Source organism: Poecile atricapillus, chromosome 1 (assembly GCF_030490865.1).
Source record: "Poecile atricapillus isolate bPoeAtr1 chromosome 1, bPoeAtr1.hap1, whole genome shotgun sequence".
Lineage (NCBI taxonomy): Eukaryota > Metazoa > Chordata > Aves > Passeriformes > Paridae > Poecile > Poecile atricapillus.
The window spans coordinates 179334938-179356991 of NC_081249.1; the positions used below are offsets into that span (position 1 = coordinate 179334938).

General features: G+C 38.9%; 1 protein-coding gene across 2 annotated transcripts in view; it reads left to right on the forward strand.

Annotated features, from left to right (window-relative positions):
• NIN (ninein) overlaps nucleotides 1-21391 on the forward strand; it is a 59759-nt gene extending 38368 nt beyond the window's left edge. For both annotated transcript variants that reach the window (XM_058828689.1, XM_058828699.1), the window contains 13 exons: nucleotides 958-1083; nucleotides 1901-1970; nucleotides 2676-2891; nucleotides 3215-3328; nucleotides 4463-4585; nucleotides 5108-5221; nucleotides 6237-6383; nucleotides 7150-7329; nucleotides 7907-8056; nucleotides 8462-8560; nucleotides 11982-12152; nucleotides 18774-18887; nucleotides 19564-21391. In XM_058828689.1, coding sequence (XP_058684672.1) covers nucleotides 958-1083; nucleotides 1901-1970; nucleotides 2676-2891; nucleotides 3215-3328; nucleotides 4463-4585; nucleotides 5108-5221; nucleotides 6237-6383; nucleotides 7150-7329; nucleotides 7907-8056; nucleotides 8462-8560; nucleotides 11982-12152; nucleotides 18774-18887; nucleotides 19564-19773 — 1834 coding nt within the window. In that variant the 3' untranslated portion in view covers nucleotides 19774-21391. The remainder of the gene's footprint in view (nucleotides 1-957; nucleotides 1084-1900; nucleotides 1971-2675; nucleotides 2892-3214; nucleotides 3329-4462; nucleotides 4586-5107; nucleotides 5222-6236; nucleotides 6384-7149; nucleotides 7330-7906; nucleotides 8057-8461; nucleotides 8561-11981; nucleotides 12153-18773; nucleotides 18888-19563) is intronic.
• Nucleotides 21392-22054: the final 663 nt, after the last annotated feature.

Genomic DNA, 22054 nt, shown 5'->3' on the forward strand with positions numbered 1-22054 from the left:
GCACAAACCCATTTGTATTTCCATGTCCAAAATCCATGGTAACACTTCCAGAGCGCTTTGTAGCTTTTACTAATATTCACTTCACTCAGTTTGTTCCCTTCTAGAGCTGGATGTTGCTCACAAGGCTAAAATTGCTCCTGTTTTTCCCCCTCAGTATTTCAGTAGAATCGTGGTAATTTGAAATGCTGAAAGTGCTTCTGTTTTTCTCAGTATTTAAGTTAATATTAGAGAATTATAAGGACTTTTTTTTTTTTCTCAGTTAGGAACCCCTCAGGAGTGTGATATGGTAAATTCAGTTATAAAGCATATATTCATTATATTATATTTATCATAGGTTTTACCTCCTTATTTTTAACTGCTGTATTCTGGCAAGGATTTATTTTATTTTTTTTCTTTTTTTTTTTTTTTTAATGGATAAAATGGCTACAAGTGGATTAATTATTGTTCAGCACCAGCTTCCTGCAGGAAATTGTTCTTTCAGGTGTCCCACCACAGCTAAGTTATTTCTGTGCAGTCTCCTGAGGACAAATAAGGCACTTTCCAACCGTGCTGTTCCCAGAATTCTGAATTCCAGCTGGGAGAACAGCTCACTCTCCTGGCAATCTGCATATTGTGGTGTTCAGTTGTTATTTGTAGCTTGAGGACTGAAATATATATAGACTATTAGTGTGAAGCTTTAGATTTTAACTCATTTTAGCTGCTCAAAAACATGCCCCAAAAGCCCAGTTGTTGGTTGGGTTTTTTTTTTTTGAAGTTTGTTGTAACAATTTGGGGGTTTTTTGAACAAACCTGGGGAGTGCTCCTGCTGAATGAATGTAAAATAGAAATACACCATTTACACGTAAAACAAGGCAATTGTAGCTTTGTTTTTGAAGCATTACAGGTAGCTCTGACTTTTTTCCCCTCTCCAGGTGTCCTGCAGGAACTGTTCTCACTTCTCTCCTGTCTCTGCCGCAGGTGCGAGGCCGAGAAGCTCCGCGAGGAAAACGCCGTCCTGAAAAACGAAGTGACTTTATTAAATGAGGAAGGGAGCGCTTCCAGCCTGAAACTGCAGGAGCTGAATGGATCCAGGGAAGAGATGAGGTGAGAATTCCATGGGGAATGTACCCTGTGATGCCTTCAGGCTGTTGCTGTGGCTCAGGGAAGGGTTCATCCCTTCTCTCCGAGCTCCTTCGTGCGTTAGGCGCTGTACAAATCCAAAATGGGGTTGTTTCACGGTGCTGTTGGAAATCCAGCAGGTTGAGAGGTTTATTCCTCATCCTCTTCCCTGCCCCAGCTTGTCCTGCCCATCCCCAGAGCCAGGCAGGGGTTTAGCTGTAGGCATTGAGGTGACCCAGTAACACACAGGAGCGCAGGGGCTGAGCTGATGCAATTATTTGTGCTTCAGCAAAGGCAGGGAGAGGCTCATCTGACAGATTATTCCAGTGGTTGGGTCTTTGGAAAGTGCAGAACCATCCATGATCCTGGGATTATCCTTCCCCTCTAGGAAACACCCACTTGGGGCACCTTGAGAAGCTGAGCACTTGCCAGGTTGATGCAGAACAGGGATGCTGAGCAATGAATAAATAAATATTCACAATTACCATTTCTGGTGGTGTTAAAAGAAAAACCAACTCATTTTTGGAGTCATTAAGGTTGAAAAAGACCTCCAAGATCATCAAGTCCAACCATTCCCCAGCACTGCCAGGGCCACCACTGACCTGTGTCCCCAAGTGCCACATCCACTGTGGATTTTAAATCCCTCCAGCCCTTCACTGACCTGGGCAGTGAAGAAATCTTTCCTAATATCCAATCTAAACCTCCCCTGGCACAAATTGAAGGTGATGTGCTCTTGTGCAATCTTGCAGTTGTGTATATTGCTAATTGATTTTAGTGTTAATGAGCTTTCATTTTTCCACAGGCAGAAGATAGAGGCTGTGAGAAAAGAGAAAGTGGCTGTGCAGAAAATGGTTGACAACCTGAAAAAGCAGGTGTGTGGCCTGAGCCCAGAACTTTCTCTGTAGAAATCATCACTGGATCAAAGCTGTTCCTTGGGACAGTCACAAAGGCAGCAGAGAAGGAGCATTTTATAAGTATAGATGTTTTCATAACTGTTTTATTGCCTCTGAGATTGATTTGAGGCTTTGCTTGACCAGCTCATAAGACAAAAGCTGTAATTGTCCAGCTTACAGGCTTGAGAGCACTTTCCACAGCCAACTTGGAAAGTTTATTTGGTAGAAATGCAAAGTTTAAATCTTTTGTTGTGTAGTTTTTGTGTGATTCTCTGCAGTAGCCCATGGGAAATAGAGATTGTGATGCAACCTCTACTCATTTCCCAGCTGGCTTGGTCTAGGAATGCTGCCAGTTGTATCCAATGTATTTATTTTAGGGGTGGCTTGTTATAATGGGTGAAATAGAAAACTTAATTGCCTTTTCCATCCATTTCATCTTGGTATTGCTCAGGAAAATACTTGCTCAGAATCATCTATTAGGATGACCCTCAAAATCCACACCAGCATGGCAAAGTGTGCTGTGTTGGGTGACTGATATGACTGGTCTAATCAAGGCCAATTATGACAAATTATTTGTTTGGAGTCACTGTCAGGGTGAGAGTTGTCAGATCTTTAATCACCTTAATAGAAAGGAGATATCCAAAATCTCATTCCCTGTGTAAAATCATTGCTGTCCCCGCTCAGGTGGCAGATCTGAAGACCAGGAACCAACAGCTGGACTCTGAAAATACAGAACTCAGCCAGAGGAACTCCAAAAACCAAGCAGATGTGCAGGATCTCAATCAACAGCTGGCCAGGGTGCTCAAGCAAAAGGAAAGGGAAGAGGGGAAGTGTACCCTGGAAGAGTGGGAAAAGGAGAGGCTGCTGCTGAAAGAGGAACTGGAAAACTCCAAAATAGAGGTACAGGATTTGGGAGGGGACAGCTGGACCTCAGGGGCTTGGGAATTGGCATCTCTGTCCTGGGATGTGTGTGGGATTTCAGAGCTGAGCTTTGCTAAGTGCTGGCTTGAACACAGCAGCAGCCAAAAGCCAGGAGGGGAAAAAAGTTTGTCTTGAAACCACAGCTTAGTGATGTCAGATATTTCCCTGCACTCTCCAGCATGGCTGTTGTTCATCCAGTGCCATCTCAGCTCCATCCAGTGCCTGCAGCATCCTCTGCTTTGAAACTTTGGTGCTCTGTGAGTCTCCTAAACTGAAATCTGAGCCTTTTTATTTTTGTGCAGTCGTCAAATATGGTGTCGTCTTTGGAGGTGGAGGTGTCAAAAATGAAGGTTCAAGCTCATCTACTGGAGCAGGAGAACCACATCCTCAAGCAGGAGCTGGAGAAGACAAAACAGGTATGGAATCCTATTGCACAGAGGAGTTGTGGGTGCCCCTGGATCCCTGGAAGTGTCCAAGGCCAGGCTGGGTGGGCTTGGAACAACCTGGGATAGATTGGATTAATTTTCACCATCTCTTAATGGATGAAAATTAATAGGTGGAAATTGTTAATTTCTTTAAAGAGAGATCATAAAAGTAAGGGAATGTAACTCCTCTTGAAACAGTTTCCAGGTGCAAGGCACAATTCTTCAAATAAGATTGGGTTCACTTCGACTTTGCCAGAAGATTTGGTCAAGATGAAGATTTAAAGCTCTAATTAAGGAATGGACAGGGCAAATGTGATTGACAGGAGAACATTTCCCTGTGTAACTGGAGATAACCCATTTTAGCTCCAAATTAGGATTTATTTAAGGAGTGAGCTCTTCCAGCTTGTCCTGTCAGGGAGAATTCCTGTTGCTAAACCCATCTGGAGATATCAAAGTCTCACAACGTCTGAGGATAATTTCCTGGAGAGCTCAGTTATCTCCTGTACAAGCACAGTTCAATTGGCTGTAAATATATGCTAATAAACACAGATAATAATGAAGGCTTCAAATGAGTCAGTTCCCTGATTAGGGCTCCACAAAGTCATTTTCTGCAGAGTGTAAAACACTCAGTTGAGGCACCCAGTGCTCAGGGTAGATAATGGTGTTAAAAAGCAAAAGCAGCTGAGGCCTATTCAGAAAGGAGTGGATTGTGGCTGGAGTGTAATTACAGGCAGGAGATGTGATGAGGAAAGGCATCAAGGATAAAGCACTGGGTCAGCTGGGAAAAGGATTGGAAGTCAGCAGTGCAGTGGTTTTCCCTCCCTGTGTTTTAGCACAGTGATTTCGATGGGATATTCTGGAAGAATCCCTCCCTGCAAGGGTGGTGAGGCCCTGGCAAAGGCTGCTCCAAGAATTTGTGGCCATTCCTGGATCCCAAAAGTGTCCAAGGACAGCTTGGAGCAACCTGGGATAGTGGAAGATGTCCCTGCTTTATTCCAGAGGGATTGGAATTTGATGACCTTTAAAGGTCCCTTCCAACCCAAACCATTTGGGCATCCCATGATTTTCATGCCAAATCCTGTGACAGCACAGAAATGCCAACTGTGAGGGGTTTGTTTCCCACAGCTGCCCAGATGTCCTGATCTCGCTGACCTTCAAAATGAAGTTTCAAGTTTAATCACTAAAAATGAAAAGCTGCAGAAAGAGAAAGAAGCCCTGAGTGAGGAGCTGAACAGATGTATTGATAAGGTAAGAAAGAACTGTAAATCCACATCATTGTGTGCTGTTAAAGTTCCTGTATCGTTATCTGTATCACCATAACCTGTAAAACTTCCCTGGATGGTGTTTTCCTCACCCTCAAGCCAGATAAAGGCTTAATTGCCACTGCCTGGATTTTTTCTCTTAGCTGGTCTTAGGAAAGTTTCAATCCTGGAGCACAGCTTTACTGTAATTTGATTATGTAGAAAATTCCAAACATTGCAAGGAGGAGAGGCCTGGATATAAATACTGCAGCAGGACAAGGAAGACAGTGTTCTTGGAGTTTTATTGCATCTCTAACCTACTGTAACTCTGAACTGGAGCAGAGCAGACTGCACACTGTTAATAATAACCCCACTGTGTGGAAATTCAGGGAGCTGAGAGGCTTTTAGATTTCTTGCATTTTCCTTCCTTCCTTCCTTAGCTTTAACTCCCTCCAGGGCAACCCTTGAAGTCAAATTGAGTCAAGAAAAATTTCCTGAGTTGAGGATTCCTGGTGTAATTTCATTGCAGGTAGCTCAGGTCAGCTGCTTGGAGAGTGCCATCAGCAGCTTGGAGCAGGAGCAGAAATCCTGGGAGCAGCAGAGCCAGGCACTGAAAGCACAGCTCAGCCTCTCCCAGGACAAGGTAGGAAACCCTGATTGATGTTATAACCCTGGATAAAAGCACTTTGATCATCTCCTGCAGCGTTTTTTCTCATGAAAGCCCCCTCCTGATGCCATGCAGCTGAGAATGGCTTTGAGGGGCTTTCAAAGTGATGCTCTTGAAGGACAACAGGAAGCTTGTTAAACACAATGAGGGATTTTTCTCTCTGCAGCCAACTTACTTTTGCCAATTCCCTCTTCCTGGTGATTCCCAAAATGCTGCAGAGACTCTGCTGCTGCTCCTCTGTCCTGGTGCAGGCTCATCCTTCCCCAGGAATGGGGGATCAAGTGGTTCCCTGCTTGGCTGAGCATTCCTGGAGTTTAAATAATTTAATATTTAATAATTTAATATTAATAATTTAATCTTTAATAATTTAATGCCTGGAGAATAAACAATTCAAGGGAAAGCTTCTTTCCAGCATATCACAGTAAATGCTCAGGGCTGGAAGGTGTTTCTGGTGAATGCAGCATTGTGGCTCTAGTCAAAGTGGGTGGCTGCAAGCTTGGAACAGAAAGTTGGAATATCATATGGAATTATAGAGTTTTAAGGACAGAAAATCCCTCTAAGGTTGAGTCCAACCATTCCCCAGCACTGCCAAGGCCACCACTGACCCGTGTCCCCAGGTTCCACATCCACCCTGGATTTTAAATCCCTTCAGGGATGATGGGGACTGCACCACTGCCCAGGGCAGCTGTGCCAATGCTCAAAAACCCTTCCCATGAGGAAATTTTCCCATCTAAACCTCCTCTGACACACCCTGAGGCTGTTTCCTCATCCTGTCTCTTGTTCCCTGGGAGCAGAGCCTGACCCCCTTCAGCTCCACCTTCCTGTCAGGGAGTTGTAGAGAGCGATAAATTCAATTTAACCCTTCCAAAGGGGGAAATCAGCATTTTAACTTCACTCCTTCCATCAGAGATCCTAAATACCCGAGATACCTGATGCACACAGGGAATCTTGGTCCAGCAAAAGCCAAAGCTGTGCTCCTGCTCTTTTACAGGTTCAGAGCCTCAGTGAAACTCTGCAGAGCACCAACCTCCAAATGTCCCGGCTGAAATCCGACCTGCAGGTGACGCAGCAGGAGAAGGAAACTCTGAAACAAGAAGTGATGGCATTGCACAAACAGCTGCAGAGCACCAGTGAAAAGGTAAAGGGCTTCAGGGATCTCAGCAGGTAGCTGGAATTGTATATTGGATATCATGTTGCAGGTTTTAAGCTGATTTTTGGGAGCTGTATTTTAAGTGTTGGACGTCAGTCCCTCTCCTGAGTCAATATTCTTCCCCAAAAGAAACCTTTTGCCAATAAAACCCCCCCAAATCTGTGGACAACCTTAATTAACACCTCTCAACTATAAAAATTAAACCAGTCATTGAGAGAGGATCTAATTTTCAGTGCAACTTGGGTTTGAAAGGTACAGAATTGTACCAACCTCTCAGCTAATGAGGATTTGTAACTGAAGGAGGTTGCAGACAGCAGTCTTGGGGTTGCTATTATGAATTCAGTTACTAATTTGGCTTGTTTGCCATGTAATTAAGGAATATTTAATGTCCACGTGGAAAAGAGGCTGTTTCAGAATTGTACAACAAGAGCTAAATTACAGCTATTAGTGCATAATATATAATACTGAGTTCTATTTGGCTCTAAAGAGAGCATAAATGGCTTTTTTTGTGTTGCTGAACTCTGTGAACTCCTTGTGCACACAGCTATTCTCCGTGATTTTAGCAGAGGGAGAAGCATTTGGGGTTTGCACATTGGATTTCTTAAGGGAAAACAGCGAGTGGGCCGGGAGGGAGATGGGAATGCTGCGACTTTGGAGCCTGCACTTACTGAAAATCCACCTAAAACCCACCTGAATAGAGCAAATGTCTGCTTCTTTGTTGAAGGCCTAACCCTGCAATTCTGTCTGTCTTAAGAACCGGGTTCTGGAAGTGGCTGTGCCTCCCTCAGGGCTGCAGGACCAGCGGGGGCCGATCCACTGGGATGAGCTGGAGCAGCCGGCGGAGCAGGAGCAGAGGCTGCTCAGGCAGGAGAACGAGAGGCTGCAGAGGGAAGTGCAGAGCACTAAAACAGACCTGGCTCACTCCAGGGAAAAGGTAACCTGGGCAAGCTGGCAGATCACAGGAGAGCTGGGCTGGGAGCTCTGGAGGTCACTTTGTGTAGGTCACAATCCAGGCAGGTTCTGAGCATCTCCAGAGAATGAGACTCCACAACATTCTCAGGATATTGCTCTTCTTTAAAAGACAATCCTGGTAATTCTTGCCCAAGGTTTCACTCCAGCTTCAAGTTAACAAAAAGATTCTTTAATATTCCTAACGTTCTTCTTGTGCAATTTCTTGGCTCACAGCGTTAAGTGGATTATGGGAAGGATGAAGGGAAAAAAGGCCAAAGTATCAAAGCAAATATGTCAGAAATACCCCAGAGTGCCCAGAGCAGCTGTGGCTGCCCCTGGATCCCTGGAAATGTCCAAGGCCAGGTTGGATGAGGCTTGGAGCAGCCTGGGATAGTGGAAGGTGTCCCTGACATGGCAGGGGTAGAATGGGATGGGATTTAAGGTCCTTTCCAACCTAAACCATCCTGGGATTCTGTGAGTCCAAAATCAGCTGGTGTTTTAGATGAAGTGGAAATATCCAGAACATCTTTTCACATTTGTTCATCTCTGATCCCCCTCAGATCCGACAGCTGGAATCCACAATCCTTTCCCTAAAACACCAAAAGCATCAAAGCCAGTCAGGGATTGTCAAAGCCATAGAGCAGGAGAAGCTGAGCTTGAAGAGAGAGTGTGAACAGCTCCAGAAGGAGCTGTCATCTGCAAACAGAAAGGTGAGTTTTGGGTTGTAAACACAGAAATCAGTGCAGCAGTTTGCATCTCTCAGAAGCTCCAGGGAGAAGCTGGAATTTTCTTCTTCTGCTCTGAGTTTTGTGCCCTTTGCCTCTCACAAATCTGGGTCTGAAGGAGCTGACAGGGCTCTGTGCATCTGCTGTGAGACAGCTCTTGTAGCAGAGCACTTGCCCAAATACTCCTGGTTTTTAGACTTGTCTTGGTATTCAGTGGTTCATGAGGGGGGAAAAAACAGAAAAAATGAGAAATTGCTGCTTTTCTAAAGAAACTTTAGAAAGTTTCTGTGTGTGTGAAGGTAGAGCAATAATTTTTAATGTATCCCCACAGCTTAGGGAAAACATTCCTTTATTTTTTTTATTTTTTGTATGGTTTTATTTTCTTTATAGATCAGTCAGATGAATTCTCTTGAACGTGAACTGGAAACCAGCTCTGAAAATGAAGGGCTGAGAAAAAAGCAAGTCAAGCTGGATGATCAGTTAATGGAGGTACTTTTCAATCACTGTTGACTGTGGGCCTTTAGCACTGAATTTATTTTATTTAGAAACAACTTATGGATGTGTAGAAACAGAGAAAACTAATTGAAATTGAAACTAGAAGAATTAACCTCTCCTGAAGTTTAACTCATCTTTCATGAGCAAGTTGTGTGGCAAACATCCTGCTCTCTGAAGCATGTTTTTTGTTTAGTCATAATTCAAATACTTCAGATATAAAATCAAAATAGCAAAGAGATTTATTTCTGTACTTGAGGCAAGGCTGACACTTCCCTCTTCCTTCCTAAAACGTTGCCTCAAATTTCCTAACTGATATTTGTGTGATGCTGCTCTTAATGTAAAAACCTATTCTTACTTCTTCTGAATAATTTGCTGAATTTAAGCTTAATATTAATCTAAATCGTGATAAAAAAATCAATTTACACAGCTTACTGTTAATTTAAAGGCACGAGTGAAAACTTCAGTGGAGATTCTTCCAAAAGCTGCTGTAAAAGTTCTGCTGGGGATGGATCATGCTGGATATCAAAATTTAGGAGTCTTTGGTTATAGGAATGGGCAACTTAATTGTGTTTAGTGTGCCCCAAAAGGTCAGCCCAGACTTCCAAGTTCTCTCTCAGTAGTCTTGCCTAAATTTGATGTCCTTGATTTGAGTTTAAAACAAAATATTAAATAAATAATAAAATTAAAATTAAAAAAAAAATCAAAAAAACACAATTTTGACTTGTTCCATAAGTGAAAGCATCTTTTAGTTGAGCCTTCTATAACACTTTATAAATGGCTTCATGTTTTTCATCAAGTGGGAGCCATTAGGCTGAAAATCTCATGTAATTAGTAATAAAATTGTAAAAACCTAATTAGGCAATATGAGATTTTGACAAGTTGATGAAAAGACTGTTTATATTCCCTGTGAATTTATTTATATAGTCTTAATTAAGCTTGGGGAAAATACCAAACACTTAAACTCATAAACACCGAGCCTGGAATTGCGTTTTCTCCTGAAATGTGAATTTCAAACAGGCAGGATTTTGTTCCTCCTGGTAACCCTTTCCCAGCAGGTGTGTACAAGATTCACTCAGTGATTTGTGATTTCTAACTCTCTCTTTTGTGCCTGTTCTCCTTTTGTCCATGGCTAACCTGGCTAGAACTCAGTGGTTGGAAGTAGCAGAGAAGGGGGCAGTTCTCTCTCTGAAATAGTGTGTGAAGGTAGAGCAATAATTTTTAATGTATCCCCCACAGCATGGAGAAAACATTCCTTTATTTTTTATTTTCTTTTATGGATTTATTTGCTTTTTATTCCATGCATCTCTAAAGTAAAGAAGCCACTATTCATTTCAATGTCAATTTTGGACAGCTGCCCCAGGTTCTTTGTGGTAAAAGTGTGGTTCTGGATCCCAAGGAGCTGCGTGTTCCTAAGGGGTTGCCATAAAAATGGAGAGAAATCACCCTGTCGCTTCCAAAAGAATTAAAATTAGAAGTGAAAGAATGAAAAGTGGCTTCCTGCTCCCCCACTGACTGCAAGGCTTGAAGGTGTTTGCATATTTACCTCTGGTGCCTGCATGCTTTTCCACCACACTGTCCAATGTTTCCTTAAATTAATTAATTTCTGATCCCACTTGGCATCATCCTGATAGTTTAGCAAGCTCGTGGTTGTTCCATTTTCTTCCACAGATGAATACAGCAGGGTCATCTTCTTCTCACTGTTGTTTCATTAGTATTTATTTCCAAGATGCTGTTAACACTAATTGACTGTTTCCTCATTAGTTATTCGTGTGCCTCACAACATGACAGGAACCCTGAAAGAAATTCCACCAAAAAGCTCATTATTTTCACTGTGTATATTGTCAGGAAAAGAACAGCTCTTTTACAGACAAAAAGAGTCCCAGAATAGCTTTAAAAAGTACAAATAGTTTTATTTTATATATAAACCTGTTTTCTGTTCACCTGGACCAGCAGAGATAGGGATGATAACAGGGCCAGAAGAGCTGCACCATTGTGAAAAATATTTAGAGTGTGAGATTAAATCAGTAACAGAAATATTATCCAAATTGATAATTTTGCCAGTTGTGGAAGGGAAATTAAAATCACCAAGATGATATTACACACCTTTTCCTAAGGGAACAGAGAAATGGTTTTAAGGCAACAGGATCTTTATGGGAAGAAATTATTAATGCTACACAAATGGCAGATGAGTTTGTGTGAACCATCAGGGATTTTTAATGTCCAGTTCTGGTCCTTTTTAGTATAATTATATAATTTTAGTATAATTTAGTATAATATCTTCCAACTAAATAACTGTGAGTTATTTACCTGGGTTTTACTTTAGTCTGGAGAAATTCTAAATTATTTCATGTGACTGTTAGCTCCACAGTTAGGAATGAACATCAGGAAATATCTATAGGGTGCTAAATACTGAATTCTGTATATAATATCAGAGATGAATGTTCCCTCTCCATCCTAAAGATGAGAAATAATCAGCACAACTAATATCAGGCAATGAGATGGGAAATTATTGCTACTTGAAGCTCCCCAACTAAACTTTGCTAGGAATTCATCAAAAACTCAGTTTCTTTTATAGTTCAGGCCTGAAATGATGACTCCTCTGTGTGAAATTCCATCTTTTTTCACCTTCTATCACCGAGCCCAGGCTCGTTTCTCTCACACACAAGAAATCTGAGAGCTGCTCACAGAAATGAGCATCCTGGCATCATTTGATCTTTTGAATGGGGATTTTATATTTTATATTTTGGATTTTGGGATTTTATATTTTGAATTTTGGGGATTTTATATTTTATATTTCGAATTTTGGGGATTTTATATTTTATATTTTGGATTTTGGGATTTTATATTTTATATTTTGAATTTTGGGGATTTTATATTTTATATTTCGAATTTTGGGGATTTTATATTTTATATTTCGAATTTTGGGGATTTTATATTTTATATTTTGAATTTTGGGATTTTATATTTTGGATTTTGGGATTTTATATTTTGAATTTTGGGGATTTTATATTTTATATTTCGAATTTTGGGAATTTTATATTTTATATTTTGAATTTTGGGATTTTATATTTTGGATTTTGGGATTTTATATTTTATATTTCGAATTTTGGGAATTTTATATTTTATATTTTGAATTTTGGGATTTTATATTTTGAATTTTGGGGATTTTATATTTTATATTTTGAATTTTGGGGATTTTATATTTTATATTTTGAATTTTGGGGATTTTATATTTTATATTTTGAATTTTGGGATTTTATATTTTGAATTTTGGGAATTTTATATTTTATATTTTGAATTTTGGGATTTTATATTTTATATTTTGAATTTTGGGGATTTTATATTTTATATTTTGAATTTTGGGGATTTTATATTTTATATTTTGGATTTTGGGATTTTTTTGTTCTTTCCCCAGATGCTCCAGTCCGGGGGGATGCGTAGCCAGAGCTCCCAGCTGCCAGGCTGTGCCACGGTGCCCAGGGAACAATTCCTGCAGCTCCAACAGCAGCTGCTGCAGGCAGAGAGGAGGAGTCAGCACCTCCAGGAAGAGCTCCAGAGCAGACCCTCGGCAACAAACATGCAGCAGGTAAGGCTGAAAAAGGAAAAAATTGAATTATTTGGTTTGGTTTTTTGGTGGTTTTTGTTTTTTTTAAAAAAATTCTGGTGAGATCCGTTCTCTGTTTATGCCAGTTCAAAAATTAAACTTCACTAATCCTCATTTATTTTGAAGTCCTCTTAATTTTGTTTTTTGAGATCAAACCACTCCCATCCACATTTAACTGGCTTTTCTCCTCCTGCTCCATGTGCACTAAGTGTTTATAGGGGATTTTTTTTGTTTCTTTACTTAATGACCATGTCTGGAATGATTATTTTTAAAATAGGAGCTTTTCTTTTTGTTTGTTTCTTTACCTAATGACCATGTCTGGAACTATTAATTTTTTAAAATGCAGCACTTCAGATATTGCACAGGAATCCATCACATAAAATCTTATTTGGGGATTAAAATCCTTTTTCTAAGGTCAATCTTCCTGATTTGGCCATGACACAAACTTCAACATTGGAATTTCTGAGGGAAAACCAATTCCAAGGAAATTTAATTCTTCCACTGCCCACATTGAGCAGAGTCACTCCTTGTGTTAATTTTTGACTTTGTAAAACTGAATTATAGGCACTAGAAAGGTTTGCATCTGTCATATAAAAATTGCCAAATTTTTGTATTTATATTTGTATTATATATTTATATACATTTATATTTAATTTATACTAATGGTAATTATTTAATAATTCAATAATTTAAATAATTAATGTAATATTTAATATTTTAGCTTTATAATTAATTTAATATTTAATAGTTAATTCTAAATTATTTCATTTATATTAATTTATATTTATATATATGCTTATGTTTATATTTTTCTTCAAAAAGTAATTGGATTTATTTCTAAGTCTCTAAAGTTTTGTCTCAGGCCAAATAAGGACTTAAAATAATATTACAACTCTGTCTTATGAGAAAATATAAAGTTCTAAGTAACCTAAATGAATATTTGGTATTTTATCTGTTTTAGATTAGATATTTCTTTAGATTTATATTTAGATTAGACAAAATACTATTAGCTATTTATTCATCTGGTAACAAGAAAAAATCACCCTTATATTTTAAATTTAGATTGTAGTTATACTTTAAAATAATACATTAAAATAATAATAATACCAAGACTTTGAAACTCAAAAATCTCTGAATATGGTAATAGGTATTCCAGAAAAACAGGTTTTATGGAGAGAGTAAAGGGCAGTAACCAGATTTTAAAGTATCCAAAACTTGGAGTAAAAAACTTGGAGTTTTTTTTAAAGAAAGGCATAAAATCAAAATGTTTCTTTAAAAAAATAAAAGCAAATAATTTCAGGTTAAGTAGAAATAATAAATTGATTGTAAGGTTCCTTTTCAAAAGTGCATCACCACAGGCTGAGGTACTTGGTCCCACAGCAGGGGGAGCAAAATGTGCAGTTTAATTTAAAAATCAATCCAAGCTGCAAATGAACGTGCTGGGATTGCATTGGGAGTGATGACTTTGTAATTCAAATTTTAGAACACTCTGCAAACGAGTCCCATCCTGGAACTTGCAGCTCTAGAGCTGAATCGCTCCTGCATTTCCTGGAAAAGCTTGGTGAATTTAAAAATACTTCGACTTTGCAAATATTTGCTGTCGATGCACTATTGCACTTAATCCTTTTCATTTTTTCTCCGTTTTTTCTCCGTTTTTTCTCCGTTTTTTCTCCGTTTTTTCTCCGTTTTTTCTCCATTTTTTCTCCTTTTTTTCTCCTTTTTTTCTCCTTTTTTTCTCCTTTTTTTCTCCTTTTTTTCTCCTTTTTTTCTCCATTTTTTCTCCATTTTTTCTCCATTTTTTCTCCATTTTTTCTCCATTTTTTCTCCATTTTTTTCTCCTTTTTTTCTCCTTTTTTTCTCCTTTTTTCCTCCATTTTTCCTCCATTTTTCCTCCATTTTTTCTCCTTTTTTCCTCCATTTTTCCTCCATTTTTCCTCCATTTTTCCTCCATTTTTTCTCCTTTTTTCCTCCTTTTTTCCTCCTTTTTTCCTCCTTTTTTCCTCCATTTTTCCTCCATTTTTCCTCCATTTTTCCTCCATTTTTCCTCCATTTTTCCTCCTTTTTTCCTCCATTTTTCCTCCATTTTTCCTCCTTTTTTCCTCCTTTTTTCCCCCAATTTTTCCCCCAATTTTTCCCCCAATTTTTCCCCCAATTTTTCCCCCAATTTTTCCCCCAATTTTTCCCCCAATTTTTCCCCCAATTTTTCCCCCAATTTTTCCCCCAATTTTTCCCCCAATTTTTCCCCCAATTTTTCCCCCAATTTTTCCCCCAATTTTTCCCCCAATTTTCCTCCAATTTTCCTCCAATTTTTCTATTTTTTTTCCATTTTTTCTCCTCAAAATGAGTGGATATTCTGATTTATAACACCCATTTTTATTCCACAACTTGCTAAATCATTGATAAAAACCTGCAGCTATAAACAAAGCCAGATTTGTCTCCACTTTGCTGCGTCTTGTAAGCACCTCCTGCTTGAATCTCTGTTGATTTTTTCTCTGCCATCCTCATTTTTAAGATTTTTAACATTTAGTTGAGCTCATGTCCCTTTTAATGTCCCCTTTAGCACCCTGAAAACTTCCATCCTAATCCCTCTCCATCATCTTTCCACCAGTGAGTACAAGGTCAGGTTATCTCCATGCTTTCTGTGTAAAATGAATTCATTTAGTTCTGCTGCTGCTTTGCATTTTGCAGCTTGATTAGATCCTGGATAATGAAGTTTCCAAACCCTTTTTTTCCTCTTTTTTTTTTATTTTTTAATGGAATTATTTTGTGTTTATCCTGCTTTGCAGCTTTCATTGCTTTTTAATCCTGGTTGTCTGTGGTTTTTCATTCATTTTACAGTTATTTTCATCCAAAGGCTGCTGTTACATGTTTAAATTTCACTAAAATTATAACTCCTGAGCTGTTTCTACTCTGTTAACCTGTCTGGATTTTTCTGAATTCCCAGTGACTGTCTCTGCTGTGTTCAGTGCTGTTATTATCTCATATTCCCTTTCTCTATAACTAAATTCAGTTAATTACCCAATGTTTCCCAAAGTTTGCCCATGGAAATGGGAAATATTGATTAATATTTCTGATTAATATTTGAGTTGCTCAATTCCCCCTTGGCACAGCTCTATTTCAAATTTCATATCACCTCTGACCAGCTGCTGAGGGAAAAAACAACAAAGTTTGAGACAGAAATGCAGAGTTTTTCAGAGAAGAGCCAATTTGGCTACATTTTCCCAAAATTCTTGGCAATCTGTGATGTTTTGTATATATTACATGAGATTTTTATGTTATATATGAGATTTTAATGAGAAAGACAGGAGGATTTCCTCTAAAAAAACTTTGCTGACTTAATTACTACCACTGATGTTTTAAAACCATAGATGAGAGTCTTTAGATGTAGAAAATACCCCCTCAGCCTCCCAGCTGTGTACATTTAATGCTAATAATCATATTTACAGACAGAAAATATAAGATATTCCGCATGTTTTTTTCTCCTTGTGTGTATATTTTATTTTTTTTTTGTCCTGTGTTGCTTGCTTTGCTTGTATTGGTGATTTTTGGTTTTTTTTTTGCTTGAAGTGTACGTGTTTTGAAGAAAAACCTGAATATCAGGGTGAAGTATTCCCACTTCCCTTCTTTCTCTAGGCCTTGCTACCGGAGCAGCGAGCAGTGCATGCAGATTCCTACCGGAGGATCGGGCACCTCTGACACCTCTGGCTGCTTTTGATCCCATTCCTTTTTCATCAAAAACACACAAAAAACACAGAACTGGCATAAGCTGAGAAAATTGAGGATCAAATTCTCTTTTTTCCCCCTTTTATTCCTTTTCTTTTTTTCTTTTTTCGCTTCATTTTTTCCCCCTTTTTTTCCTTTTTATTTATTTTCCTTTTTATTTATTTTCCTTTTTATTTATTTTCCTTTTTATTTATTTTCCTTTTTATTTATTTTCCTTTTTATTTATTTTCCTTTTTATTTATTTTCCTTTTTATTTTCCTTTTTATTTATTTTCCTTTTTATTTATTTTCCTTTTTGTTTTCCTTTTTGTTTTCCTTTTTGTTTTCCTTTTTATTTCCCTTTTTTTTCCCCCTTTTTTTTCCCCCTTTTTTCCCCTTTTTTTCCCCTTTTTTTCCCCTTTTTTTCCCCTTTTTTTCCCCCTTTTTTCCCCTTTTTTTCCCCTTTTTTCCCCCTTTTTTCCCCCTTTTTTTTTCCCCTTTTTTTCCCCTTTTTTCCCCCTTTTTCCCCCCTTTTTTCCCCCCTTTTTTCCCCCCTTTTTTCCCCCCTTTTTTCCCCTTTTTTCCCCCTTTTTCCCCCTTTTTTCCCCCTTTTTTCCCCCTTTTTTCCCCCTTTTTTCCCCCTTTTTTCCCCCTTTTTCCCCCCTTTTTTCCCCCCTTTTTTCCCCCCTTTTTTCCCCCTTTTTTCCCCCTTTTTTCCCCTTTTTCCCCCCTTTTTTCCCCCCTTTTTTCCCCCCTTTTTCCCCCCTTTTTTCCCCCTTTTTTCCCCCTTTTTTCCCCCTTTTTTCCCCCTTTTTTCCCCCTTTTTTCCCCCTTTTTTCCCCCTTTTTTCCCCCTTTTTTCCCCCTTTTTTTCCCTTTTTTTCCCTTTTTTTCCTTTTTATTTCCCTTTTTATTTCCCTTTTTATTTTCCTTTTTATTTTCCTTTTTGTTCCTTTTTGTTCCTTTTTGTTCCTTTTTGTTCAAAAAAAACAACAAAAAAAAGTCTCTGCAGTGTTATTTTCTTATTTATTTGTCTAGAAACTATTTTGTGAAAGCTCAGAAGCTTTTTTTAATTTGTTACAAATTGGTTTTATTTATGTTATTTAAAATGTGCAGTTGTTCAGTACAGGAAAGAGCCTATTTTTCTCAAAGGGTACTAATTTTATATGAGATTTGAAGAAAATCTGGGGTATTTATACTGCATTTTTGTATAAGATGTATAAACTTTTTCACAGGGAAAGATGACTTTTTTGGATGTAAATGAAAAATAAAATCTTTTTTTAAGCATAATGTCTCTTTTCTTCCTAGAAATCAATAATTTCCACTTCAAGAATGAACAAGTTTTAAACAAAATATTTATCTTTGATAATGAATATTGTTATCTTGGGATTTCTGGGAAAGATTTGTGGTGGGGATGTACTAGAGTACAGAAACTCAGCTTTTCTTTAGGAGATGTACCTGAAAATTTAAGAAAATTTGGGATTTTTCTACTGCTGTGGCCATAAAGTAAAAAGGGAAAATTATTGTTTATTGGATACAATTCTATAGTTTTTATTTTGGCTCAAACTATTAGATTAAATTAAGATTTTAGTACTTTAACAGTTCAGCAAAACACCTCTGTGATTTTCCCACTTGGAGCCATGAACCATTTCAGCTGTTTGCTTGTAAAGATCTTTTTTCTCCTATTTTTAATGACCTTAAAGCTGCTGCCTGAGCTGATTTATCATGAAATAATGTGAAGTGAGAAGGTTTAAGGCAAAATAAAACAGGGATCACAGGTATTGAGACCTCTCTAATTCTTCTTTTCCACATAAGAACTCACTCAAGGCTCCTGTACAACCAATGGGAGGTGGAACAGTGAGTTCCAGGGTTTTGCATTCCAATCAAATTCCATTAATTCAGAAAAATATCCACTCCACCCACACTGTGAAACTGTTTTCTGTGTGACTCTAATGTAAAGCTTTTTCATAAAAATGAATTATCACATGACCTCATCCACAGGTTTGAGTTTCTGATGCTCCAGCAAATAAAATGTTGAGTGAGCTTAAATCAACCCCCTCAAGGGGATCATTTTGTGGGGTTTTAGATGAGGAACTCCATACCTGAAGCAGATTTTCATTTATCCTCCTCTGCAGCTGGGATGGGTTTGGGTTTGAAGGAGTTTTGAGTTGATGCTTTCTCAAAGCTTATCTCCTCAAATGACTGCCTAGAATTTGAGTAACAAACTAGCATTAAAATAAAGTCTCAATTTTCCTGCAGTCATGGTCTAAAGTTCCTAAATCCAAACAAGATCTTTTGGTAAATCCTGATGTTTCTTTTATTTTTTTGGGAAAATTTCCCTCAGGTGTTGGTGTAACGATCTCATGACACAGAATTATGATGCTTTAGTTTAGGGTTATGAAAACTAATCTAAAAAGACATAAAAAATGATGTTTGGAATCCTACTTCATTTGGATATTACTCAATTTCAAGTAGTCTCTGGCATGGGAGAGTTATTTTTTCAAACATGACCTTACGACTTCACCTTATTTTTATTCTAAAACCATTAAATTGGCATTTTGTTTTCCACATTCATCAGAAATTTGGCAGCACCAAAGAACAAGAAAAGGAAGTCATCCAGCTCTGTTACAGACAATACAGAACTTAGAATTTTATATTATTTTTCCTTGATTTGGAAATTTCAAGTGTAACTTGCTTGGAAAACCAGTGCCATGCTGAGAGTGTCCTTTAAGTGTTGCCATAAAATTTTGCTTCAATTAAGGGTTTTATTAATTTAGTTTCCTCTAAAGCAGACTGAAGTGTGGAGGGCCAGCTATTTTCTTGAGCATAAACTGGAAAAACAAAATAGACTGGACAAGGGGAACTGATTTTAATCTGATTTTCACATAAATGTTGCTTTCCAGGGGGGTCATGAGCAGCTTCTAAAAATGATGGAAGAGCGGATGATGGACGTGGAGCAGAAGTTAAGGCTTGTGAAGAGGCTTCTCCAAGATAAAGTAAATCAGCTGAAAGAACAAGTAAGTGTTCTTGGACTGCCTCAAACCTTCCCCATTCCTTCTGTAAACCCCTAAGTGGGTAAAAGCTGCCAAGCTGTTGTTCAGAATAAAGTTAAAAGTGGTTTTATTTGATGCTTTTGAGCTCAACTACAGCATAATTTGCCCAAAACTTCATAAATCTCCAAACTGAGGACTGAATGCACTACTCATTAATTTCCTAAATCAAGAAACAAAAATCAAATTTCAGCTGAGGATGCTAACTGGAAAAGTTTCTTTAAAAAGTAGGAAAAAAATAATTTCCTGGGGGGAAAATCAAGATTGATTTCTTTGAGGCTTCCTGCTCCAGACACATCTTTTGTTTGATGTGGTTTTTGGAGGCATCTCTGTGGGATCACTTGTGGATTCTCTTGTGCACTAAATTTATCCTTAGAGGATAAATGCTGTAAAGCAGAACTCACCTGACAAAATTCATTTGAACCCCTCTATTATCTACCCCATCTCCTTAAAAAAACCTTTCCAGTCTCCAAATATTCACAGACCTAAGACCTCTAAAGCTCTTAAAAGAGTTTTTAATGAGAGGAATGGGGTTGGACTTTGATGTTTGAGTTGTAATGAACAGGTTCACCTGCTTTCCCCACCTTTCTTTGGAGTTTTTCTTTGTCATTTGCTGAGTGCCTGTGTCACATTCCCATCCCAGCTTTCCAAGAACACCAAGGCAGACGCGATGGTCAAGGATCTCTACGTGGAGAACGCGCAGCTGCTGAAGGCCCTGGAGGTGACGGAGCAGCGGCAGAAAACTGCAGAGAGGAAAAATTATTTACTGGAAGAGAAAATTGCCAACCTCAACAGGATAGTGAAGAACTTGGCTTCCCCCTCCTTCAGCCCAGCAGCGGAGATCAGGTCATAGCAAAGCTGGTCTGTGTCACAGCCCCCTGCACTTTACTGAAATGGGAATATTTCAGCTTCTCACTGCGTTGCCTTTTTTTTTTTTTACTGAATGAGTTTTAGTTACAAATGCCTCCCCAGAGAGCTGATTCCCAAACTGGACACTGCCAAAGGAGAATTTTGTTGGTTCCCAAACTGCTAAAATTAATCATCATTATGTAAAAAAAGCCAAACTTATATTTTTCTAGGTTAATTTATTTCGATGCCTTGTGTTTCATTTAAAATCCAAATTCTGAATTTCCTGTACTGGATCATCTAGATTGAAGCAAACTCAGATTTAACAATATTTTCAGCTTTCTGAAATACTTCATGCTCCAAACCTAGAAAATGCTGATGGGTCAGTCTTCAACACTGTCAGCAGAAATGTTATTGAAGGCAAGACTTTGCTGCTATGGGCTGTGTCCTGTAAACTGATTCTGGTTTCTCTAAAGCAATTATTCATTAGGCTTCAGGGTTGTTCTTCATGGCTGTTTCTCTGCAGAGCTCAGAAAAAAAAAAAAAAGAGGCTTATTTAAAATACAGAATTAGACTACTGCCTCCAACTAAGTGTGATCTTTTATCTGAAGAAATTTCCCAGCTAGCAAATAAAAACTATTATTTCCTTTTTCTTTTTTTTTTTTTTTGTAAGCTGTGCTGCCAGACAAGTCTGAATTGCAGAGGCCTTTCTGGTTTTGTATATGGAAATAAGTTAAAGCAAGGAAGAGTCACTCAACAGAGGCAAAGCTGGGAGTTTTGTTTATGTGATCTGTGAATTCAGTAAAGCAGTGCAGTGTATTTATTAAACAGCTGGCAGAAGAATGAAGAGGGGCACTTGGATGATTTTGTCAGTGAGATCCTGTTGTTGGAACCCTCAGGAAAATGGAGCTTTGCCAGGAAGGCAGCATTTGTTCTGACCTGGGGAATCATTTGGAAAAGTCTTTGTCTTTTGTGTTAATCCTAGAGCAGAATCTAAGTCGTCAGTAGTCGTGAAGAAACGCATTCAGTGTAATCATGAAGAACTCAGGGAATAACAGCCTAAATCAGCTTCTCCAGCTATAAATGTTGGTATTAATGTCACCAGAGGGAGACAAACACACCTTAGGGAAAGCAGGATAAAGCAAATTGGATTTGGGTGAGTATTTCCTTGGTGCTCCTTACCCAACATGCAGAGGAGCATCAAGGTTTGGGATGAGAGAGGTGGTACCTCTGCCTGGATCAGTGGAGAAATGCAGATTTTTTGGGAACAGAGAAGACAGAGAAGCAGCTGGATGAGAGCCTGCCTGCTGAAGGGTGTGGAATGTTTGAAACTGGACCTCTTTAAATGCACGTGACTGAGGAAGGGGAGGAAGAGGGGTTTTGTCTCAGAGACTCCTGGCAAGCTGATCATTCTGCCATGAGCCAAAAGTCCTCCAGAAATTGGGATAACATTGCCTGCAATGTGGAGGAACCTCTGGAAAATGAGTTTTACTGTGTAGTGATGTGGCTGAGAGGATGTTCCCTGTGTCTCTGGGGTTGCTTACCAGTTTTGGAGGGTTTGTGGTCTGAACTAGACACAGGGTGTGACCTTTTCCCCCTCCTTTTCCCCCTCCTTTTCCCCCTCCTTTTCCCCCTCCTTTTCCCCCTCCTTTTCCCCCTCCTTTTCCCCCTCCTTTTCCCCCTCCTTTTCCCCCTCCTTTTCCCCCTCCTTTTCCCCCTCCTTTTCCCCCTCCTTTTCCCCCTCCTTTTCCCCCTCCTTTTCCCCCTCCTTTTCCCCCTCCTTTTCCCCCTCCTTTTCCCCCTCCTTTTCCCCCTCCTTTTCCCCCTCCTTTTCCCCCTCCTTTTCCCCCTCCTTTTCCCCCTCCTTTTCCCCCTCCTTTTCCCCCTCCTTTTCCCCCTCCTTTTCCCCCTCCTTTTCCCCCTCCATTGCTTTGTGGAGCAAAGTGGAAATGGAAATAGAATCATGGAAGAGCATCACATTGGAGTCATAAATTATTTCACTGCTGTGCTCTTCAAAATGCATATAGTGGAGATTTCTCTGAGTCATCCCAAATTCAAGGATTTACAGATTTTTTCAGAGGCTGCAAAAATGTTTTCACAAACTGGAAATGTCTTAAATTGATAGAAATTTGAGGGTTTAAAAAGCTGAAGTAATGGTTTCTTGTTACTTTTACTATTCATCACCAAGTGGTCTGAGTTACAATACAATAAATCTCTGTGTGGGTACCAGGGCTGCGTGTTGGCAAAGTGGGAACTGAGCACACCCTAAATTTCCATGCTGTGGAAAT